This window comes from Camellia sinensis, chromosome 1, assembly GCF_055761805.1.
Source record: "Camellia sinensis isolate YWXY chromosome 1, ASM5576180v1, whole genome shotgun sequence".
Lineage (NCBI taxonomy): Eukaryota > Viridiplantae > Streptophyta > Magnoliopsida > Ericales > Theaceae > Camellia > Camellia sinensis.
Window position 1 is genome coordinate 143135239 of NC_138961.1, and position 26638 is coordinate 143161876.

At 32.7% G+C, this 26638-nt stretch overlaps 2 protein-coding genes across 4 annotated transcripts; both read right to left on the reverse strand.

Annotated features, from left to right (window-relative positions):
• Positions 1-6568: 6568 nt before the first annotated feature.
• LOC114302952 (Exostosin family protein) lies at positions 6569-15305 on the reverse strand. 2 transcript variants are annotated; one of them, XR_014339220.1, is made up of 9 exons: positions 14695-15292; positions 13604-13777; positions 12445-12602; positions 12208-12355; positions 11026-11141; positions 10794-10932; positions 8330-8440; positions 7911-8060; positions 6569-6931 (listed from the first exon to the last, which is right to left on the reverse strand). XR_014339220.1 is itself a non-coding variant. In XM_028248075.2 (9 exons), exons 1-9 carry the CDS (start codon positions 15193-15195, stop codon positions 6800-6802), a joined length of 1548 nt encoding a protein of 515 aa, XP_028103876.2. In that variant the 5' UTR covers positions 15196-15305; the 3' UTR covers positions 6569-6799. The 2 variants fall into 2 exon arrangements, 1 of the variants encoding a protein (XP_028103876.2); XM_028248075.2 differs by having other exon boundaries at positions 7911-7979; positions 14695-15305.
• Positions 15306-17244: 1939 nt separating this feature from the next.
• On the reverse strand, positions 17245-25589 carry LOC114302975 (Target of Myb protein 1). 2 transcript variants are annotated; one of them, XM_028248110.2, is made up of 4 exons: positions 25407-25589; positions 24472-25075; positions 23893-24138; positions 17245-17996 (listed from the first exon to the last, which is right to left on the reverse strand). In XM_028248110.2, exons 2-4 carry the CDS (start codon positions 24988-24990, stop codon positions 17568-17570), a joined length of 1194 nt encoding a protein of 397 aa, XP_028103911.1. In that variant the 5' UTR covers positions 24991-25075; positions 25407-25589; the 3' UTR covers positions 17245-17567. The 2 variants fall into 2 exon arrangements, with proteins under 2 accessions (XP_028103911.1, XP_028103912.1); XM_028248111.2 differs by having other exon boundaries at positions 25342-25496.
• Positions 25590-26638: the final 1049 nt, after the last annotated feature.

Sequence of the window (26638 nt, forward strand, 5' to 3'; positions counted from 1 at the left end):
TGTTTTTTAATTATCAATTGACTTAATTTGTGATTGAGTTTTTAACTCATCGTGTGTTTTTTTTTTTTTTTAATTATGAGCAAAAATGTGATCATTTTTTTAGCTACCAATTGACTTAATTTGTGATTGGGTTTTAATTAAGGGTGCTCACGGTTCGGTTTTGGACGGTTTGGTTTGCAGTTTGGACCCACCCGCATATATGCGGTTTGGGAAAAATTGAACCCGCAAATGGCCGCAGTGTGGGTTGCAGTTTATGCGGATAGGGTTCGCGGATGTGCAAGCGGTGGCGGACGGTTTGCGGATTGGACTTTTTTCTTTCAAAATTTTATTTTTGGACATTTGTTTTCCCGTTTTGTAAATATTTATTTTGGATCATTTTCCCCCCATTTTCTAAAATACTCAACATTAATAATTAATGAATTAAAACTTATAAAATTAAAAACACAACAAAATCAATTCCTAAAACAAGCAAATTATTCAAAATCCTAAACTTTTAAATATAATCCTAAACTAGCACAAGCACATCTTTCAAAATCCTAAATTAAATCATCAAAATCATTCACTATCCAATAATACAATTAAAGTAAAATCATTCAAAATTCTAAACTTATCTAAAAGTAAATTTTCATTAACTTTTACATTCATCCAAAATGCAATAATAAAATAACAATAAATTGTTGTCAAATTCCATCAAATTCAAACCCATTAAATAAAATAAAAATGTTTGCAAACTTGCAAACTCCATCATGAATCACATCCATGATTAGGGTTTGGTTTGTGGGGCAAAAATATCTAGGATATGATGAATGAAATTAACTGTTCAAGTTTTTTAAATTAAAAAAAAAAAGTTTAAGTGAAGGCGGGTACTTGCGGGTGCGGGTAAAACCCACAACCCACAATAATACCATATCCCAAATCGCACTATATCTACGAAACCGTCCATTTATATGCGGATCGATTTGGGGTGGACGGGTCGTGCGGTTCAAATGACCCTATGCCTTCATTGTGTTTTTTTGGAAAAAAAAAATGATTGTATTTTTTAACTATCAATTAACTTAATTTGTGATTAGGTTTTTAACTTGCAGTGTTTTTTGAAAAAAAATATTTTATTGTAAATGATTGTATTTAATATCAATTAAAAAAAATTGTATTTTGTCTAACAAACAATAAATTTATAATTTGGTTTTTTTAACTCACTATGTTTTTTGAAAAAAAAAAAATGATTGTATTTTAACTATCAATTGACTTCATTGTTTTTTTTTTTTTTTTATATTTATTATGAGCAAAATTGTAATTGTGTTTTTCTACACTCCATTTTGATCACATTTTTTAACTAGAAGTGTTTTTTTACACTTCATTTCGATCACATGATGAGAAAAAAATTGTTTGAACTGTGACAATCTCTGTTTTTTTGAAATAAAAATGGATTGTATTCATTACTATTGATGATGATTAGATTGTATTTTGTCTTTAAAAAAAACTGTAATTCGATTTTTTTAAGTCACTTTGTTTTTTTGAAAAAATAAATGATTGTGTTTTTTAACTATCAATTGACTTAATTTGTGATTGAATTTTTAACTCACGGTATTTTTTGAAAAAATGTGCTTTTTAACTACCAATTGACTTCATTGCTTTTATTTTATTTTATTATTATGAGCAAAAATGTGATTGTGTTTTTTTACACTCCATTTTGATCATACGGTGAATTTTTTTCACTAATTGTGTTTTTTTACACTCCATTTCAATCACATGATAAGGAAAAAAATTTGTTTGCGTTGTGACAATCTCTATGTTTTTACAAGATGGAACGTGATACAGTTACTGCTAAAATCAAATGACTATCTCAGAAAAGAAAATTACTCAATTCATGCCAAGCTAATCATGATGATTCCATATTCAAGGACAAATTGAAACAATTTTAAAAAGAAGCGCATCGATTAAGAGCATGTGTTCTACATGACAAACAATTGCATTATTGAATAAATGTTTGGAATGTCACAAATAAGCTCTGAAGTATTATCATTTTCAAATGTATTGATTTCTTATTAGTTTTTATACTAAATATATTTTTTTGCTGCAATTTAAAACACAGGAATTGTTATGCCTTTCACATCAGAGGGTGTTCACTTCCACCAAAATATTTCAAGAGTCACCACATTAACAAACAATACTAATGTTCTAAATGGTAAGTACCTCAAGTAATAACATTTTCTAATTATGATTTTTTTTTTATATATATTATAACTTGTAAATACTAATATCTGCTACTTTCATAATGAATGCTAATAGTTATGTTGTTTATATTTTTATGAAAATTATATGATGTAATAGTCATCTCTCCCGTATATGAAGAAGAAGGTAAGAAATATTATTTATATTAATTTTACAATTATGATTTATTTGATAATATTCTTATAACTTCAAAAAAGTAATGATTTTATACTAATTATTTTATTCATGTAAATCCAAGTAAAGGAATTGTTATGTTCCCGATATCTGAGAGTGTTTAGATACATTTGAATATGATTACTTCAAAGAACATTTAATTGAAGGAAAAATATATTGTTTTAGAGGAATTCAAATTACATTGGCTGATGAGAAATTCAAGTTGATGCCATATTATTATAAGATGTCTTTTATTAATGATACAACAATTGTGCACATACTTAATCATGATGATAATATACCACTTCACTGGTATTTCACTAAGAAATTATCAGACAATTTCTTTATCAAGATGTTTAATTAATAGGTAGGTTACTTTTACCAAATGATACTTTTCTAGATTACATACTTAGTTTATTACCAACACAAAAAATTTAAACTATCAAAACAATAAACATGTTAATGCTAAAATATGCATATGTGATTGGCTTAGTTGTTAGTGTAATTGAATGTCAAGGTATTACAAATCGTGATAATTACAAGCGAGATTTTACTACTTGATACAAGGTATGATATCATAACATATTTCTATGTCTTTACTAAATTTGAAATACTCTACAAATTATATTATTTTTCCTAATCTCAACTTCTTTTTTTTTTAATTGTAAAAACAGTTTCACATTAGTAAGACTAACTCTATGGGATGTGTTTGCAACAACTGATGACATGTAACTATATCATACTCTAGAGAACGATAATATTTTGTTTGTCACTGGATTAACAGTTAAAGATTATCATAGTAAAATTACTTTTTATTTACTTTTATAATATTTATATGCATATACAAATATTGATATTAATAAATTATCTTTAACTTCTAGGTCCATGTCTCACTACATGCAAATACAACAAATTATATACTAATCATTCATTCCGTTATACAAATTATATTCGAGTGTGGTATGTTATGATTGCATAATATTAACAAATTATATATGGCAATATAATTCTCATAATTATATATATTGACATGTTTATCTAGACTTGTTATGAATCCTATATCACAAAAGTTTATATCTTGGAATCAAAAAAATAGATTCTTAATTTCACAGTCATTGGTAATATCAAATGACAAAAGAATTCGAATACATGATTTTGCACCTATGCCAAAGGTAAGAATTATTATCATCTCAAGTAATGAAAGTTAAACAATATATATATATATATATATATATATATATATATTCATTTATAAGTTATTTTTTCTCCATTTTCTTTTCATTTTTAAAATTTTTACTTATTTTTCTTTTCAAATTCCTACTCATGCATAATCTAAATACAGTCTTAAAAAACCATAAAAATGATTGCTCTCATTCTTTCCCATGCCTTCCTTCATTTGCAAGTAGATCACATTTGTTGTGCATTGTTTTGTGCAGTTTTTGAAATATTAGATTCAGCCATCAATGCTAAAAGTTTGTGCTTAACCTTGCCTAAGCACAATCCAAAGTGGATTTGTATATTTTGTTCTTCTCTTTATGCTTTCTTAGGCCTCGTTTGGGAAGTGGCTATTTTAGTAGACTATTTTAGTTTTTGACTATTTTAGTAGGCTAAAATTTTTGTGTTTGGAAAGATAATTGGATTTTTTTGTGGTTGGATGTGATGTTTGTAAGAGAAAAAGTGAAATGATTATGGATTTGATGAGATATTTTGTCTTATTAGCTATTTTAACCTATTTTGTCTTTTTGTAAATTTAGCCTAAATTGGACTATTTTTTTCTTCCCAAACACCCCCTTAATACTATAAAGGTTGGTTTAAAAACTCAAAATTTTAATCAAAAAGTAAAAAAATCTTACAAAAAAATTCAAAGACTATTTTCCTTCTTTCACTTTTTTCATTAAAAAAAATCATTTCCAAACACTTCAAAAAATTCCACCTCATATTTTTGTAAAAAAAACTCACTTCACAAACCAATCCTAAATCTCTGCCTGATATTTGAACTTCCTCTCATAATTTGACACGTAGTTAAGTCAGAGGTAAATAATTTTTAAACCAATCAATAATTAATATGAGATGATACATATCATTGTGATGTCATTGCCAGTAAAATTGGTAATGATGTTGTAGAGGTCTAAAGATTTTTTTTTTCTTCTTTTTAAATTTATTTGTTGAGTTACTTGGACACACGGTTTGTGGATTTTACAAGACTAGCCTTGTACTAAGGATGCAATTGGAAAATTACCAAATGCAAATCATTAGGCGGAATTAACGGAAATACATGACGACTTGAGTGCCTGTCTCTGTCTCCTTTTTGGCTATTCGACTCACTGTTTCCGCATGCCATGGATGATTGATTCCTGCTACGTGGCCAAAACGGTAATGATACATTTCATTAAAAGTGATGTTTTAAAATATCACTAATGAGTTGACAAACACTTTAAATAAAAAAAAAATAAATAAGACACAAGCAGTGGGTCCTGTCCACTGCCACATCACTAAAGGTGTTTTTAGAGCACCACTTTTAGTGGTCTCAAACATTATTGATGGCCAAAAATGAAAAGCTTAGAAACAATACTATTAAAAATTTTACTAAAATAATGTATTATTAAATTACCTAGTTTTAACTTATACTTTCAAATGTTTGTATTTATAAATTATTTAAAAGTTTCTACTCAATTAGATCTCATCAACTCGCCTTCTTCTTAATTTTCATTCTCTTCGGTAATTAATCATAAAATCAGATATAAGAAACAATACATAAATTATATACTCTCTCTTTTAAGATGTGTTTGGTTTCACGAATTTAGAGAGAAATCTAAAAATGAAAAAAATATATAAAACGCAAATAAAATATAGACCCTGTTTGGTAGAGCTGTGGGAAAGTGCTTATAGCTTATGCCTCAACAGCTTATAGCTTATAACTTTCAGCTTAAGCTGATTTCCAGCTTATTCTTAAAGCATCTCCTACCCCACTCAAAGAATAAGCTGATTTCTGACTTCCAAAAAGCTATAAGTTATAAGCTATAAGCTAAACTAAACACATCAAAATAACTTAAATCTGCCAAACAGGCACATAATCACATTTCACACACTTTTTTTCATTTTTCTTTCTAAATCTCTTTTCAAATCCATGAACCAACCATTAATAAATCAACATAAATTAGCAAACTTTTCTAAACACCAGAGCTAGTTGACGTTCTTTCAGTTATCAAAATGGTTCTGTTGATAACAATTGTGGGCCCAAAATGCAACCATAAAAAACGGGTAAGAGGAAATGATGGATGATTGCCTACTTGTGGGCCCAAAACCAATCCATGCACTCGACCCCCCAATCCATCCACCATGGGATACAATAAAGCATGTGCTGTCTATCTAACAACCACTGTTGCCTCGCTCACGTCACATGAATAATAATAATTAAAATATACATATTAAGAAATTTTAACAAATTATACATTATATATAAAAAAGTGTAATAAAAAATGCATATAATATTATTAAATTTTCTCAGTGTGTGCCTTGAGAGACGCGTTAACAAAATTCTAATGAGAAACAGAAATATAATTATACTTTGGACGGTGTTGAGTAGATATGCCTAGGTTTGCGGTTTCGGACCCCTTTCTTGTTTATAATCTAATGTAGTGTTTCTACGTCATACATATACCAACTCACCACATGATATTGCCAGGTATCATTTCCCGCTAATTAAGGTAATAATAGTATCCTGTTCCCACACGGTATGCATTAAAAACAATAAAAAAAAATACTAATAAAAAAGTATCAAAATAAAAGTAAATTGATATTCACTAATAATTAACAAGGCGATGTAATTGGCGCACAGGGAATCCACTGGCCAGGCCAGCCGTTGCGACGCATGATTGATTAGATTAGATTAGGCCAAAGAAACTTCATGGGACGGAAAGGGAAAATTCTGAACAGAGAATTTGGGGACAGCGGAAAGAACAGTTATTTGTCTAATTCATCAGCCACTGATAATAACTGGCAGAGCAGAGAAACGAGGATGACTTTCTATGATTTGTTTATTATTGATACGAAACAAATGTTAAGCACCCAGAAAACAAAGGACTGACTGACAATGATACAGTGGTCCCTTTCATTTAAGTGTGTTACTATGTTACTAGAAATCCACTTGATTTCAAGATTTGTTAATCCATCCACAATTTACTTGGCCAGTTAAAGCATCACAGCGAAAGATGCTAATTTCAATTGCAGACATTAGCAGCATTTTATACAAAATACGTAGCCCGCGTTCTTTTTTTTCCTTGAAAAAAAAAGCAAGCAATCTACATAAATTACACTACAAAAGAAAGCAATTTAATTCTTGTTCTGTCATTACAGCACGTGATTTAGATGAGCAAACATAAGCAAACACTAATAAAAAACGGTTCTTCCTCAATCAAGGCAAGGAACCTGTTGGGCTCGTGAAGTTGGCACGCCTGCAATCACAAGTGCACAGGCTTCTTGATTCTTTCACCACACGCTGTGATCTCCGAGTGTGAAGCTTGATGTTCACCAACTTACCAGCTATCTGTTCCCATCAGCAAAACAAAGGGAAATCAGATTTTTTGACAAGCATAACAATAAACTCTTGTTGTTCAGTAAAGAGCATCTGAAAAACAAAAAATAAACAAAAAATCACAGGTGATGGACCACCAGTGTAAGTTGCAGGGCAGTTACTAAGACACCAGTCCTGTAAACAGGAACTAAAATATGCAACTGTATACAGTACTTCTCTAATATAAAATACAATTAGCACTTCTCTAATAAGCTCGGTAATAAAATTTAAAAACAAAAACAAATTACCATTATAAGCAATTACCCCATGTACCAGCGTTGTTCATGTAGGGCAAAGGTCTAATGTGGGTCATCACAACCAAACAAGAAATTAGATTCACATAATAGAGGCCACTACACTAGTTGTCATGATCTCACAGGTGCAAGCAACAGCCAGATTTGTAGACTCAGATTTAAATAATACCCCTACCATGCCTTGTAACCTGTTTCTATACCATATTTTCAATGCCAGGTCCCTGATACATTATTTTGTGGCATGGGTCAAAGATGGCAGATCAGCATGGACAAGAGAACCAGCGTGTTAACCTCACACGATTTTATCTTTTCCCAGAAAAAAACCGGCGCGTGGAGGGGAATTGGGGTGGCTTCTCTGTTAATTGATTTTAATTGATCACTAATATTTGATAGCATGCAAAGCCTGTTTGTATTAAATATCAAATGTCATTCGGTCTGCCTAATCTTCCTTACAAAGGACAAAGCAAGAGTTCTAGCAAGTTTTACAAAGAAGGCCTTTCCCACAGGTTTGTAACAAAATCATAGAAGTAAAAACTAAAAACCAAAAAAATAAAAATAAATAAAAACTAACATTCAACAAAGAAAAACAGAAGCCTGGTGATGGTCAAAACAGTTCACTTCATCAATATAACTTCTTAAGACATAATAAATGCATAAAACTAAAGTTTAAAGGTAGAATGGAGGAGAGAGAAACAAACCATTCGCCAAACTAAATCTTCCGGACCCAAAGGTTGAGCTGGATGGGAGTATAAGAAATGCCTCGAGTACTGGGGGGATAAAAAGAAAGTAGTAGTAGAATCAATCCACTAGTTGCATGCCTTCTAGAAAAGAGACGAATTCAAAAGAACCTAAGAAATTCAAATAAAATAGGTGACCAAAGGAGCACCTGGAAACAACACCTTACCCCCCCCCCCCAAAAAAAAAAAAAAAAAAAAAAGTGATAATATATATTATATATATTAAAAGAAAAAAAGAAAAAGAAACAACTGTATGCAGTTCTAAGAAATCAAAAATCAGCTGAAACTGTGAAGCTTCTAGCTGCACATTCCCTACCAATTAATTTGGCACACAACACTAGCACAAAAGTAAACATTACTTCAACTCTAAAGCCACAAACCTTAACTAGATGCATCCGCATTTCTCTGATTTGTGCATGACTAATACTTTTGAGGAATGTTAAAAGCCAACCCGGCTGCACAGCATCACTGGAGGAAACAAACAGAGCTATCTGCATCACAGAGCAAAAACCAAAACCAATTAAAGCCTGAGCTAATGTCATAAAGTGTAATGCAAAGTTGATTGCTCCAGCCAATTATACCAATCTGATGCACACACTAAACACAATTTACCCAGTGAAAAAATAAATAAAAAACAGTTACACCTTCTTATCCTTAAAGCAACAACTAAAGCAGATTCTGCCAACAACAGAGGAACGATTTTTATTCTTGTCGTTGGCAACATTAGGTTGACCAGTGCTTAATGCTAATACACATTACAAAAAGCATGGAAAGAACTAAAAACAAGAAACACACCAATTTAAACTAGATGCTCTGCACCCAAAAGAAAAATTAAAAAAAAAAGATTCACCCAGTGATGTAGCACCCCATAGGGAGAAGGTGAAGAGAGAAGAAGGGAGAATGAAGAGGAAGAAAAAGAAAGAAGGAAGAAGAAAAATAGTGAAGGAAAAATCAATATCTCAACAACCAATACCCAAAATCAAAGTAAGTATGTTAAATCCACTACATAAAAGGCCTATTAACAAGCATCTCAGAAAATCCTAGTTAAAGTAACCAAATATAAAAAACTACAATAATTAAAACATAATAAAACAATAAAACCTAACAAATCAAATCATTAATAAGAAAATAAAATTAATATAAATCCCGAATCTTCCATTTCAAGCATCATCCTATGCCTTCACGTTCTGCATCAACCAGTCCAATAAAAGGTTGCAATCTAGTCTTTTCTGCCATTTTGGCAAAAAGAAACTAGAACACTCAGATTCGCCACAAGATCCTGTTTTTCAGGCCCTTTTAAGTATCTGCAATTTTTATTATGATAGGTTCAACTTCACTTGTGCTGGATAGGTTTCAATCCAACCTGATCAAAACCTCCCAAGAAGCAACCTTCACCAGTTCTACTAGCAGCATGCCAGCATCTGAAATATAAATCTAAGCCATGCAGACTGCAATTCATTACACAGTGTAAGAAATCCATAAGCAATGACAATTTCAAAATTCAAAAATGGCATACAATGCAACTATAGAATACCATAGTTTGAGAAATAGAATACTTGTAAAAAAAATAATACAATTGACAATACAGTAACTATTATAATTTATACATTAAACACTTCTTTAATTTACTACAAACTGAAACTGAAACTAAATTTCTTTTACATTTGCAAAATGATGGCACATTTTATCATCATTCATTTCTTCTTATACTTAGGCCTTGTTTGTCATAACCTAAAAAAGCCAAAAAGTCAAAAAGTCACTATTCTATTTAAATCACATCATTTTATTTAAGTCATATCACCTTTACCACATCACTTCAAACCAAGGTTCTGAAAAGCGGTTGCGGTCGCCGTAACGGTGGCGGTGACGCGGTTGCGGTTGCGGGGTGTAAAGGCCGTAGTGTAACGGTTGCGGTAACCGGAACCGTGAATTTTTTTATTTTTCGCACAATTTAAAAAAAATTTACCGATACGCATATTTTTTTTTTCCATGATCATATTTATTGGGTTAAAAATAAATATTGATCAATTTTTGTAAATTTTTAAGTATGATCCAATATATTTCATATTTTTAAATCATTATAAACTGAGTTTTTTACATTTTATTTTAATAATTAATAACTTTATATTATACAAAAAATCAATTACTAACTATTATATATAAGATAAACAATGACAAAAATAAGAGAATAAATAAGAGCCTAAATATATATATACATATTTTAACCAAACTAAATAGATAATGACCACACTTATTATTATTATTATTATTATTTTCAAACAATATATAGATAGACACACACAAACAAAATGGTTTAGTGATAGCAGCTGAATAGAATAGCATAGGTCTTACAGTTTCAACAAATCAATAACATGTTCTTCATCTTCCCTCTTCTCTCTCTCTATCTCTTGCTCCTCCATTTTCTCTCATTATCTTCCCTCTTCTCTCTATCCCTCTTTTTCTATTTTCAGCTTTTTTTGTGTGTTTTTTCGAAAGAAACAGTTTGAAACCGTTACGTAACGGTGCGTAACAGGCCGTTACGACACCGTTACGACCGTTATGGCAGCCGCTACGGCCGACACACCTGTGAATCTCAATCACACTGCAAAAGCAGCCGTAACGGGTGGCGGTAAACGCCAAAACCGTTACGTAACGGCGTTACGTAACGGTTGCGGCCGCTTTTTAAAACCTTGCTTCAAACCCAACCCATATTTCATAAAAAGTCCAAAAGTGCATTTATTTAGATTATCCCAAACCACCCCTTAATCTTTTAAATCATCATGATCTCAAAAGATGCATCAAAGGAAGAAACTAACAGCAATATCTTCAAGAGGACATGCATACCTTCCGATAATCAAGTATTCCTTCAAAAGGAAGCTCTAGCTCATCACTAATTATAATAGGGATGCAACCACTAACAATAGCATCAAACAATCTAGCAGATGAGGGAGTGTCACCAGCTGGATTTAGGCAAAAGATGGACCTAATCACCAAAAAATGCAACCCAATGACTTCAATAAAGTACGACAGCAAACCTGCAGTCTGAAACAAACTAATTATGCAATTAAAAATTTACTTGCGCATGCCATTCTGAGCTGCTCGTTTCCCTGCTTCCCCAGATGTCCCCTCCTCTATTACTACACCCTCAACACCACTTAGTTCAGCCACAAGTTTAGCACGTATTTTTCCTCCCTGAAAGTAAAACACCATACATAAAAAATGTAGGAAATAAAATGACAAAAATAAGCACAAGCCAATCAGATGTCAGAACTTTGATGACAAGTGATGGAAAGAAGCCAATCTCTTTGGCAAGTAGTAGGTTTCTTCGGCTGTTAATCAAAAAGACGAATCACTGTGTATGATTTCCTGACACTGCTAGCTCTATTGTCGGAAGTACTCAAATAGGACAATCATAATTTGTCCTCTACTTTGTGCTTCAATTTTTCTCATTTCTATGCTCCACCATGATGAACCAAAATGATAAATAACAGGATATGAATCTCCTCCTGCTATAGTCATGGTTATAAGCACTCAAATTGGAAATTTATTTTGCACTCTGCTTTATGCTTCAATTTTTCATATTACTCTCTTCCAAAGTGATGAAACAGATCAGCTAGATATTCATAAAATGATCAGGTCAATCTTGTTTTGGCTGCCTGGAAAATATTCCTAAATTACACCTATACTAACTCCAAACACAAAGACAACCTCCAAAGAGGTGGCATGAGATATGACTGAGGCTTTCCAATTTTGGAATGAGGCTGCATGAATCTCTAAAAAATAAAATATGTTTCAACTATAGAAATCAAGTCCTAGTGTCCTACAATCTCGATTTTCTAACAAGGAAGACTCGTAGAAACCCAAACTAAAATACTTGAGTTCAAACTCAATCAGGCAGTATGGCTAATAGCAATCATCAGTCTATCAACATGCAACCACTATTTTCAATAGATGTTGCAAGGTAACATGTATCTTATCCTTGTCATTCCGCCAAATAAGTGCCATATGTTTGCCCAGTAGAAGAAAAGTTGCCATCTATTTTGCCTACCTTTGTGCTATTCAACATTTTTCACAACACAGAACAAGCACTCTCACTCTCTCATTAGCCATTCATTACTATTGTCTTTGAACATTCCAACACTTATCACATTACATGATCATTCATGCCCTACTCAAATATATAGCTAGTATAATTTTAACTTCGCAAAGGTTGACTTCAATGAATCAAAACAAACACAGGGTAAGCCAAAACTCTTACAGCATTTCTTTTAAGCCTCCCTCGGAAAAATAGCAGTGTGCTTCTCTTTGTTTCACTTTCCAATACGCATTTCAGGTCACACAAATCAACATTGGGGACATATGGAAGTATCAGGTCTTTCTCAAGTGAAACTTGCCCAGGCTTGTACCTGAAATTTTTAACTCCAATTAGTCATCAGCAGCCACAACAAATATTGCATATTATACATATCCATTTCAACTTGATTCAGATAATAACCAGTTCCCTGTGGAGTCCATATCTGGTAGCAGCCAAATTGCATTCTTCATATATCTGCGAACAGACTTGAAAGACCAGGGATGGTGAACTGGAAGTATATGGTCTCTTCCTCCAGACCTCTTCCATGCAGGCTGATCTGTCACCCACTTCAAAGCTTCCTATATCACAATAAAAAGAGTACACCGGATCCTTTTAAAAAGCTAAGCAAATTTAATTTTACATCCAACATTACAATTTTATATGACAGTCAAAAAATAACATAACTAAAAAGGTTTCTAGAAAGATATGCCAGATAACTGTTATACCTATCATCATATCCCAACATATAAAAGAATACTAGAAAGAAAATATACCAATCATCATATCTCAATAAAGTGCAAATATATCTGAAAATGTGAAAAGGATACTGACCCTAAGAAGCACGAACACTTCTAAAAAGGTAACGTATCAGTGTCGAACACCGACACTCTTTGGACACTTCCCGACACGTGTCCGACACCCTTCAAAACTTGTCCTATTTTTTAAAGATCCCGACACTCTTTGGACACTTGGAGGACACACATGTGTATCTCTTAGACACACGTATTCATTGATTAGACACATGTAAAACTAATTATAAATTTGAACAAAATAACTTAAGATACAATAATAAAACAAAAATCATATAAATTTATAGGGATTAGTGTCATATTGCATTTTTTATTATCTTTGAATCAGATATTCATATATATAACATATAATAAATATATAAAATTATATATTTCATGCGTGTCCCCTATGTGTCGTGCCCTATATTTTTTAAAAATTAGTGTGTCAGTGTGTCTGTGTCGTGTCACGTGCCTGTGTCCATGCTTCTTATTACTAACCCATATGTAGAAAGAAAGCAACAATTAACAGAAAATGTAAGACAATGTAGTGCCAAATGCAGAAGATTTGCCGTTCAAAAAAAAAAAAAAAATGATTAAAGAAGATTTATCACCAAAACCAAATTACTAGGAGAATGGTTTTCAAGTTGAGTTTCATTTAAGTCAACTAAAACATACCAGAGCATAACATTCCTAACTGATTACTAAAACATTGAAGGATCTTTCTAATTCTGCTATAATACTAGAAAATGAGTATACATAAGAATCTAAATCCTTCAGAAGTTCACTCACACCCTATAAAGTGCCTTGCATTGTTGTTTCTCCAACAAGAAGAAGCTGATGGTTGTGAAAAATGGAATGTAGAACAGGTCTGCCTCTTCCTGCCGATGAACTTTTACGACATTTTTCAAAAGCCTTTGAGATTCTGGTGCAATCAAGTCCGCCCATAACCAATAATCAATAGAATGCTGCAAAATAAAAAAGTTCAAATATTTTCATTTCAAAGGGACACAAAACGAGTTATCACAATAGTCACTCACATAATGGCAAGAAAGCCTACATCCTATAAAGAACAAAAAGGGACGATTTTGGCTATGTTGTGCAAAACGGTTTTAGTTACAAAAAAATTAAAAAAGAGTGAATGACACATAAAATACATGTACAAGTCCATTTCCAAGGATGATTTCTTAAAAACAAATCTATGCAATTGCACACATTGCCAGAGATAAATTTATCTCCCACAACTCCATGCTAAATTACTAACTTACGGAAGTAGACAGAGAACTTAACAATTTCCAAATCAACATTTTTTGGGATAACATTTTAACAAACTCTCAATGTTCCACAGATTTATTTAATTCATCACTGAATCCACAGTAATTCTTAATGCCAAATGTCCAATCAAACAATCAACAATGAGGGAATTAATCTCAAGCAAATGAACTCAACAAATTTTAAATAATAAGAGCATCTCATTCATTCATCAAATTCAAATCTGATGAAAAAATGGCTAAAAGTAAGCTCCAACCATTTCATCAAATCAAGGGAGATTCAGATTTTTTCACATAATCAAGGTTGAACCAAATCCTCACCAAATTCCCAAGTCATATTTTTTCCTCAAATTTGATGAAATTTTGAAAAGAGTAACGATTGGAGATGGTTTTATTCAATTAAAAATGGTTAAATCAGGTTTTCAGGATAAATTTGGCATTTCAAATAGATAAGACGAAAAAAAAAAAAAAAAGTGTTGGGGTTGGCGTTGTCTATAAGCTTTTATTAACCAAATTTTCACTCCAATTTGATGAAGAAGTGCAATGATTGAAGATGCTATAATAGTCATCACAATAAATAAATTTAAAAAAAAAATTCATAATAGTTTATATACCTGTTCAATCAAACGGTGCACAGGGCTACCATTAGAGGTGAGATTGGAGGTCTGTTTGTATGAATTATGAAACAACCAAAGCAGATCGTATGTGAATTTAGGGGGCATTTCGTAAACGTAAACTCGAAGAGGCGATGATGAATCTGAGAGCGACAATGCAGGAAAGAATGAATCTCCATAGAGCCTTTGAGTCTCGGTCTTCCATATCAAATCATCCAACTTCTTCACAGCTTCCTCAGTGGCAGAAGCCACAGTATCATCATCCCAAGTTTTTAAATTGGAGGTGGAACTGAGGAACTTCTCCAGGGAGGCGACAAAGGAGTAGTCGGCTTTGATGTTAGGGTTTTGGGAGGTTTGGATTGGGAGGGAATGAGAAGGAGAAGAGAAAAACGAGAAGATGCAAAAGAGGAGAGAGACAAGTACGAGACAGAAAACAAAGATGACGAGTGGAGATCTGGACCGGAAGTTTCCAGAAGAGGAGTAGTAATGTTTTCCGGCCATTTGCAGACAGAGAGAGAGAGGAGTGCAAAAGGAAATGGCGGGGTAGTCCGTGTTTCATCAGTCGGGCTTCTGAGTGACATTTCTCTTTATTTACCTGTTAAATAATGGGGAAATTAGTGTATGTACGTACTATCAAAATAAAATTACTCACCTATTGTGAAAAGTAAGTTGAAAATTAATTAATTTTTTAAATATGTAAAATGTAGAAGGGTGATGTAATTTTAAAAAAATTAAAAAGTTAATAAATTGACTTTTAGGTCACGTTTGGTAATTATATGTTTTAGTCAAAAAAATCACTATAAATTATTATATCATTCTTTTTATTTTTTTATATATCTTTTTATAAAAAATTAAAAAATTACTAAAATAACTTATTCCTAAATGTGACCTTAATCTACATGACAAAAGAAGCCTAAAGATTCATTGAAAAAATTTGTAATTTTGTAATTATTAATGTATATAAAATTTACTATTTATTTGTAATTTTTTTTTTTAAAAAAATATACACTACATTTCTCTCTTATTATGGTAATTTATTTTTCCTTCATTATGGGGTTATTGGGTTTGAGCTTGGTGGGTTTGGTATATTGATTTTTCTATTTATGACTAATGTCCAGTCAGCTTACATATACCTCGACTAATTCCTAAACTCAGGTAAAGCGTCCCTTCATATAAATTGAATAAATGTCTAGAGTTGAACCTTGGACTTGAAAAGAGTTCACCCCCAAACTCCAAATTACACATATTAGGCCAATCCCTTAAAATTCTGTTTGAAAATATAAATATTTATCATATTTATAATTAACCTACTATCAATTAAAAAAATATAACTTGATTGATTTGCTAAAGTCATATTATGTATAATTTTTATTTTTTTAGTAAATTAAATTTTTTAAACGATTATTTCACTAAACCGGGACATAAAAGATAACTGGAGGGGTGTACACGGTCCGGATTGGTTCGGTTCTGAGAAAATCTAAGAACCGAACCGATCCTAACGGTTCTGTGATTTTAAAAACTAGACCAGGCCGTTACACTTGTAAAACCGGACCAGAACCAAACCAAAAAAACAGTTCGGTTTCGATTTGGTTTACGGTTCCAAAAAATTTTATTTACAAGAATAAATTATTAATATTAGCAAAATAATTACTCAAACTAATTACATTTGACTCATGATAAAAACTAATAATATTAAGGTATTACTTAATATTACATATCTATACCATCCTAATATCATTAAAATTATAAAAAACCAATTAGTAAAAATAAAACTTGATATTTTATATATATATATATATATATCTTTTAAAATTCGGTTCGGTTCGGTTCGAACCGCGATTTTTTCATAAAATCCATTAACCAAACCGTTTTTTACGGTTATCATATTTGTTAATCCGAAACCGAACCAATTCTTAATAGAACTGAACCAAACCATATGATTCAATCTGGTTCGGTCCAGATTACCGGTTTAAACGAATTTTTGAACAGCTCTGGATAACTGGCTCAAGTTTTACTATTTTGAAACTTTCAAGATAGTTTATCCAAATTTTATTTCAAGATAATTGATCTAAATTTTATTTTTTGTTGTCAGACTTCTATTTGCCCGCAATACTCTCTTAATACATACTTTTCTTTTCTTTTCTTTTTTTAAAATTATAATAATTTTATCCCTCGAGTAAATTATCATTTTGAAAAATGACACACCCCTTCTTCTATTACATACCCTAGCCATCGCAGCCTCACTAGCCCCCTATCACACTGATCCCTCTGCCCATTTCCCTTCCGCAACCCCACCACCCTTCCCGCCTCCTCAAAACCACCACAGCCCCTTCCCTCCATCCCCTGTGAACCACCCCACTTCTTCCTTCTCTTATACTAGTATGCCATTGCTAGCATGTGAATTTTGCACGGCTTGCAAAAATCAGGAAAACAAGAAATGTCTCCTCATCTCTTTGGATAAACTAGAAAAAACAAAAACAAAAACAAATCACCACCATACCACTTACAAAAAGAGTTCTCACACTTCACAGACATTCGTAAACCATCATATTAAAAATACAGACCAATGCTGCATAAAGTTCATAATATTCATTTCTGTATATAGATAGCTTCTCAAGCCAATTATCTAAAGCCAAATCCAGACACAAATTACTTACATAATGTGCACAATCAACAATAGAAGTCAAAACCCGAAGCCGTATGAAAGAGAGAAAAGAATCACCCCAGTCCTGTTTGTTTATGATGGTTTATAGGAGCATCAAACTAAAATGTCTCCCAACACCTAAAACTCCCAAATTAAAACCATCCAAATTATCAGTCAGACCCAAATGATCAAACAGAAGGGAAAAAAGAAAAAAAAAAAGATGAAGAGCTTAAAACGATATCAGATCATCTTTAGGCGGTTGCTGCTTCTTTGCATCCTGCCCCCCCGCTTCGGATGCACTGCCAGTTTTTTTGCCAAAAATCATCTCATCGAGGTCATCCATCATGTCATCATTGTTCCCTCCCTGAGCACCACCAGCTCGAGAGCTTGCTGGTTTTCTGATCAAAGCATCTTCTTTCCCAACACGAGGTGAATCATCAGGCTCAACTGCTACTGGAATCATAGCAGGTTCTGGCTCCTGTGGAACTATGGAAGGTTTCTTCAAATCTTCATACTTGGTGAGGACTTGTTGGATTTCATCGTTGACATTCAAGGCTTCAAAAAGCAGGGCCTCGTTGTCCCCAGCAGTCTCAATGATTCTCTGGACAGTATATTGGGACTGACGACACTGATGTACCAGTGTGGTTGCCAAGTCATCCTGCCAACAAAATTCAGCAGCGATAAAAATGAGAGAAAAAGATTGAATTATAGGCACTAAAATCTCACCAGCAGTATGGGAACATGCACCAAACCTCCCTCCCACAATTTGGCTGGACAAGCAAAAGAAATTTCGCAACTACTACATATAAACATCCTTGAAAATGTCAAAGATCCGTTAAAGATCCTTGAAAATGTTAAAGATCCATTTGGATGGATGTGGATTTTAAATGCATGTTACAAATTTGATAGTTTACCTATAATTTCAAGATTAAATTAATAGCTTTATCATAATGAGTTTGAAATAATTATATGAGAGTAGTTATTTGACATCATGCTTAGGATTCTCTTCTAGCTATAAAAATCCTACTAAAATACATCTTTTCCATTTCAATTTATCCTCTTCTATAGTTTTTCTATCCACTACAATAGCTCTCTCCCCAATATTTGTAACCTAAAATTCATTGATTTGAAATTCACACCCATCCAAAAGGACCCTAACTTTATCCTGAAAAACGGTACTAGAAATGAGCAGTGGCACAGCTAGGGCTGCGAACGAACCAAGCCGAGCCGACCTTTGCTGAGCTCGAGCTCGGCTCGTTTACTTATCGAGCTCGTTTATTGAGCTCAATCTCGGCTCGATAAGGAACTGGGCTCGAGCTCAGCTCGGTTCGTTAATTTTAATGAAACTCGAGCTCGGCTCGGCTCGATAATTTTTTTAATATTATTTAAATATAAATATTTAAATAAAAAATATTATTTATATTATTTAATATATAAAAAATGTATTTATATTATTATTTATATATATGTTTATATATTTTTAATATATAAATAATGTATTTATATATATTTATATATTATTTAATATATAAATAATATATTTATTATATAATTTAAATAAAGATAAACGAGCCGAGCTCATGCGAGCTCGAGCTCGCCTCGTTTACTAAACGAGCCTAATATTCGAGCTCGAGCTCGGAAACGAGCCGAGCCGAGCCGAGCCGAGCCCTTAACGAACCGAGTCGAGCTTGTTCATGAACAGCTTGGTTCATTTGCAGCCCTAGGCACAGCATAAAAAAAGACAATTATCCCAGCCCAGGTGGCTGTTTCCACAGTTTCCAGAATCCTTTCCGTTATTTATTCCAAATTTATGAGGATGTGGAAGCTGCCATCTCATGTGCACAATTAGGCCCTCCCAAAAGAATCGCAGTATCTCAGAGGTTGCATCTAAGAAACCATTCAAATAAATCTAGACTGACTAGCATTAATCCAAATAAATCTAAAGTGACAAGAGAACTTTACAAGCAGATGTCACAAATCTATTCAACAGTTTAACAACAAAATATCATAAATAATCCTAAAATATTGCCCCTGAAACCACTCCCATAAGCAGAAGACAAATTGCTCTCTGCTAGCTTAGTTGGCTAGCTCTTTGGCCATCTAAGTCTCTCTTAAGGAAGAGATCTTGGGTTCCATTCTTAGGAGCAGAATGGGAGGGCAAGATTTTCTTGCATGGTGTATGGGTGTGAGTTTCAACTCTCCCAAGGTGCTAACTTAACAACTAACCACTGACTTTCGCCAATCAAAAAAAAAAAAAAAAGGACAAATCGCTTCCATTTTCCAACTATTCAACTGCTGGGATGTTTTACTACACCTTCATTCAAAATCTCAATAACACACAGCTCAGCAGGTCAACCACTCCCACACTTCAATAATTTGAAGAAAATGCTGTGTTTCGCAAAACCAGGTCCATCATGACACTTGTTACGATAATGACCTCCTCAGTGAATCAGTAGCCACTACAACTCAATTTCAGAAATCAAAATGAAACAAAAAACCCACCTCTAAACAAGTTCTTATTTAGCTAATGTGAAAATATGACAATCCTGAATGTAGCAAATGACCTAAAGCCAACACTTTATTAGATATTGGTGCATTACTTCTGTTTTACTGCAACAAACTTCCTACTCAATCCACATCAAATTTTTTAATAATGTACCCAAGTTTTGCCAAAGAGCTACAAATCGATGACAACTCAATACACAAAGCCATTATAAAATTCATTGCACTAATGACTAATCTATTATGCAAGAAGACAACCAAATAATTTTCATTATGAAACATTATAGCGGCAATCCCTATAGTTTACTCCTAATCAGTTTAGTCCCCTTTTTTTTTTCAATAATTGGCAACAAAGGAGTATTATTAATAAGAAGAAAAAGGATTACAAGAAAATGGAAGACAAGAAGCCCATCAACAACCAAAAAAAGTGAAAAAGCAAAATTTCTCAAGGTTAGAAGCGGTTAAACACACGCCGCTCTCCAATCCCTGGAAATATTTTAAAAAATGGAATCGACTTGAAGGGATTAGAAACTGAAGCCCCACCAAAAAAACAAATAACACACTCTATCCCATAAGGAATCAATGGCCACAACTTTGTCTTAAAAAATCTTGGCATTTCACTCCAACCAAATAACCCAAAAAAGTGAAAAGAAGACATTGTTCCACAAAGTCTTCACCTTCTTGTTGATACCAAAAACTCTAAAGTCGATCAAAAGCAGTTGAGAGCAAGAGGGCTACAGCCACCCAACACATCCACCAATTGGAAAGGTCGGCGTCTAAGAAGCATGGACACGGACACAGACATGTGACATGACACGGACACGCAAATTTTCAAAAAATATAAGACACGACACGTTGGGGACACATGCAAAACATATAATCTTATATATTTATTATGTGTCATGTTTTAAATATTAATATTTATTTTATGTCAAATATTTAATTTTATCAAATTTACTAACCTTAGATATTTATTATTTAATTTCAAAATTTTGTTAGGCTGAAAATTTTTGCAAAAAAAAACCCAAAACCACTTCTCTCTCTACTACACATCAATCAATCACCTTTTCTCTCTCTACTCTCCTTCTCTCACTACCTACACATTAATTCAACTACAAAATAAATAAATAAATCATCCAAAACTCTAAAACTATTTTCAAAACATACAACCAAACAAATTTTCAAATTTTGTGAACTCTTTCCAAAAAATTATTTTTCAAAATTGTTTCACAAATACAAACTAAACATGGCCATAATGTGCTAAATTGCAAATTTGCTACAATTGAAATTGTAGGGACTAATTGACACGAGGTAAAATACAGAGACTACTGGTGTAATTTGCCCTTAGACATTATACAGTAGGCCATAATATGTATTTTTCAAGACATATTACCTCATTTTTCAGTAACAAATAAGCTAAAACAAAATATAATTGTGGAAAAAATATCGAAAGATAATTAAAAATTAAAAACAAGTAACTGAAAACAATCATAATTACTAATTGCAACAGCAAAAGAAAAATAAAATTATTAAATCATTTGATACTAACGAGCCACAAGTTTAAAAACCAGTCATTAGATAGTAGACTAGCCATTAATTGCATATATTGGGGAGTCTACAAATGAATCATAAAACACAAGTAAAAGGCAACTCAGTGTCAGCAATATACACCAACTGACAAATTCTTCCAAGTCTGTTCTCATCTAAAGTTATATAACACACCCAGAGAGACAAATATTTTTTTCCACAGTTTTCCAAAGATGTGATAACATAATGTTGTTGGATGTCTCATAATATGATTTCAATTATCTCTTGTATCCAGTTTAATAATAACAAAAACTAGACAAATCACAAGAAATGGGTGATTGTATCAAACAATTAGACTCTGCATGATTATTCAACAAATCAGGAAAAAAACGAATAAAAAAGAAGAAGAAGAAGAAGAAGAAGAAGAAGAAGATGGAACAGCATTATTCCCTTGCTTAAGTAGTTTTCACCAAATAAATGAGAAAGAAAGAAATGTCCTATAATACAAAGCATGAATAAAAAAACATGCATGTGAACTGATGACAGAGACCATACACACCTGAATAAAGTAGATAATTAGAAAGAACAATACCCAAAACAGAAGAATGCACTTGATATTAAATAAGGAAGATGCATTCAGGCGTGCAATTCGCATGACATCTAAGGAAAAAGAAGATATATTATATATCTACTCAGAACAGCACCCATTGAACACCAAGCCCTGAGCATTGAACTTGACTGGTCAACATGTTCCCGACTCACATCATGAATTGAATGAATTGTCAACAATCTATGCATTCCAATTTCTTCCACTAGACTACAGATAAAACAAGAACAAGCCATGAAAACATCATCAAACACCAAGACCTGTGAATTAAACTTGATGGTTGGGCCAGGTACCAAACCAGCATCGTCAATTTAACTCAACTTGTCAAAACTAAGCCTACCACACATAATCTAGACCCTTTGACAGATTTGATAGTTGCAAGATACGTCAACAATGTGGATTATATTTTAAGCATCTTTTATCCACGGATGATGTGAATTTATTGAGATATGGACGTATATAGCAAACCAATTACGTACATGTGCTAGTGACTTGGTCTGCATGGTTTCAAACCTCAACAATCACTCGGTCTGACTATAATGGGATATAAAAATAAACTCCCTCCGGAGAGGGGAAAAAAAGAAAAAGAAATAAAAAAGACACAGCAATGGGGTGGGGCTTTCACCCAATATTCTTTTCTAGGTAAGAGTGACAAATAGAATGTGGAAGTCGAAGAATTTCAATTAATTGGTATGTAAGACAATTGAAGGCACAAAGTGTGGAAAACAAATTTCAACCATAAGAAATGCAAAGTTATTTAATGGCAAAGAAACTACAGATTGCAAAACAGTAAAACCTTGAGCTTCATGACTCAAAAACAACAAAAGAGCAATTCAATGAAGTACTACGACTACTACTACTTTTTTTCCCCTGATAGATTATATACAATATCTAAAAACATACCTCAGTTTTAATACCTTCAACAACTGATTTCCCAAATATTTACCATTTCTAAAATTCTGAAACAATTGTAATAAGGATGCTGACTTGGAAACCCCTCAACATACCTCTATTATTGCCTCAAAATGAGACAGCTGTTACCCTTTTTTTCAATAGCTAGTTCCAACTTCCAAGACAATATTATAATTATCTACAACGCATAATAACTTTACATCTCACTAACTTGTTTAAGAGGGAGTCATAGTTACTGAAAGAGCAGCATTACCAAAATAACAATCCTATTTTAACTGATAAAAATAAAATTAATATGAAAAACCTCAACAATTTGTTTAAAAATTTAGTAAATGATCCGAAGATATTAACCTAACTGAAACCTACACAGTTACTAAGCCAATTTCATACTTCTAGTTACAAATATGTTCAAACAGCAAGCATCCTGTTAGCGTTTTTGGATGAGAATGACTATAAAGGAGCATTACAAAAGGAGTTTATATATATATATATATATAATAAAAAAAGGGTAGTTCATAAACACAGTAATACTAACAAATATGACACCGCAAATGATGAAAGATACATTTTTGCAAATGTGGCCAAACAATAAAAGTAGCAATGATTACTGAATGAAGTCAATTGACTAGCATGAATTACTCCATTTTTGAAGAAAATGCGAAGGCCAATATACCATGTGCAATGATGATGGCCAACAATTCAAATCGTACAACTTAAGATATTAGGCTGGCTGAAGAACCAAGATTATTGGATCAATTAAAATCTTCCAATGTTAGATTGGTAAAAGAAAGACAGAGAGAAGAACAACATCATGCACAATTAACTAAACTTGACCAGGTTAATAAGGGAATTCAATACTGTTAGAAACAAAAACAACCTAACAGGTGTTTTATATCATGAACCCTACATGCAACCCACCATTCATAGATTCTAAAAGACCATGTTGGACATCAACTACAATCAGGACATCCGCATATAAACTACAAGTGCAAGAAAATGAATTTACCTCTAAAGCATCTTGTTGGGGTGAAGAGGACAAAACTGTTGTAAGAAGCTCAATACTATTTCGAGCCACATCAAATGCTTCCTTTGTTTGTTCCGCTGAAAAGGTTTGAGCAGGAATCTCATGATGAATTTGTTGAGCAAGACTAGCATTGGTTTCTGCAGCCGAGACTGAACGAGGGGGAGTAAAAATAGGAGCCAAACTCTCATTATCACGGCCAGGGAACCGTATGCCCCTTGATCTCAAGCTCTAGCAAATACATAAACAAGTTACAAGTAACAAAGTCAAGAGTAGATAATTTTAAGGCATATGAACTCATTTCATTTTAAAACATGTAAAACTACACTGTAACCCAATCACTTGTCCAAATAAACATCAAAAGTCATTCTTTCTTCTCTCAAATAATTTCTTACAATCCTTTTACTGTGATTAACTTTACAGCATGTAAACTCAATTCATTTCTACTTATTCAATCAAATCAGCATTTTTTTGCAAGTAGAAAGTGATCAGAAATGATAATTGATGCCAAGTAGTGAAAACGGAACAATTGACTTTTAAAATTTAGTGAAATAATAGGGATACCTTGTATGTCTCTTCATAAACAGGTAAATACCGGAGCTCATTAGATGACTCCCCCCAAGCTTCAATCAATATCAGAGCCTTGTTCCGGTTGTTAACAACAGTCTGAGGATCATCAATCAACTTCACCATCTCATCAAGCACCCTCTCAGCAGCAACCTCCGAGAATGCCTTCTCGCAATTCTTAACAACCGTTTCAAGCAACGACAGAGCCAAAAACTGAACCCTGGGACTCTTCAACATGATCCGCTTCTTTATTCCACGGATCAATTCGACGCTGTTGATCTTGTCATGATTGATCATATCACAAAGTTCAAGATTAGTGGCCCAATCAGGCTCGTCCAGTGTTTCAGCCGTAGCTTCCTCAACAATCTTATCAACCTGATTTGGACCTTGAAACAACTCCTTCATCTTGAAACTCATTGAGCTCATGCCAGCACTCATCTTTCGACCAACCTCTGCTCCACCAATCTTCAAACGCTCACTGAAAGAGCTAAATTTGTCCATAAAATTGTCACTCATCTTTGAAACCCTAGTTTATATTTCACTCCCACACAATCAGTCAAAAGTCTTATAATTTCCAAAGCCCTAGCAACAAGATCTTCAACTGAAAAAGAATCAATCAAAAGAGAAACCCTAATTAGGCCAAAAATCCAACCATTGATCACAAAATCTCTACTACTCAAACATTAAGCCTTGAAATTAAACTGTTCGATAATACAGATAAGCTAATAACTCTTTTAATTCAGTAGAACAGAGAGAAAAAAAAATAAAATAAAAATAATTAAAACAGCACACACATGTTACATACAAAGATAAAAAATAAAAAATAATAATCAGAAGAAACGAACGATCAGATCAAAGAAATCTTACGATTTGGTGGTTAAATTTATTACAAATTGGATGATCGAAAAGAGTTGGGAGGAGAGGAGGGGTACCTTGGAAAAGAAGGTGACTTTGGAGTGGTTGGTTAAAACCGCGTTTTGGAGAAGAAGACGACGCAGGACTCACCACAGGAACCTTCTGATGTTGGTCAGCGTTGCGGTCTCTATAATTAATTAGGTTGATAAATTACATTGACACCCTTAGGTTGGTTCGATTACACAGTATCTTCACATCCTGAAAATTACATTTTCTCCCTACAATTTAGATTTGCATTTCAATTTCCCCCTCCATCGAGTCAACCGTGAAATTAACTAATAAAAAATAATGAGATAATCTCTTTTAATTATCATCATCAACTGGCCCACGGGCTTCAAAACTCGGATTTGCCTGATATTACCTCAGTGGAGCTTGTTCTTGTTCGGATGTGTTATATTTTTTCATAAAAAATTAAAAAAATATACTTATTTAGATTATTTCAAATAATTCTCCTTAACTCTAAGTATGTGTCGTAATTTTTTATGAAGGTAATAATAAATCAGTGTATATTTTGAAAAAAAAATTAATTAATGATAAATTTTATAAACTTTAATTATTAAGAACATAAACTTTTCTATGTGTATGTAATTATTTTTTAAAAATACAATTGAATTGTAATTTTTTTTTTTATAAGCTCAATCAATATTTTTGAAAGTATATATATGTGCATTGGTCAGAGTGGTACAGTTTTTGAAAAAAAATAAAATAATCTTAACTAGCCTGCATAGATGGTTTGTATATTTTTGTCATTCGTCACCAAACTGTGGCTTCATAAAATTTATAGATCAATTGAATATTATATGTGATTTTGACTTGTCGGTTTGGCGGGTAGATGAAAAATATGCTAAGACAAAACCGTATTAGAAATTTGATTATCATTTGCAAGGGTACATGCAACCAACAAGACAAAATTCAATACAAAATAGGTACTGAACAACTGCAATTTCAAATATTTCACCAAATATATATAGACATCTATAAATATATATCAAATTTTAAAAAATGAGACACACATACATGAAAAGTAATAAAAAAAAATTCTTTTCAATTTTTATTTTTTATTTTTATGAAAAACTGTCAAAGGGGTTGTTGGAGAAATTCGTCTTGAATTGTTCAATTGGTGATTTTTAGGTCTTCAAAACTTGACGATGATCTTGTTTATGTAGAATAGAAAATTGATGTTTCAAGTTACGTTACTTTGTCGCTTTCTTAAAGACAATATTTGCCCCCACCAATAGGTGTGTATGGA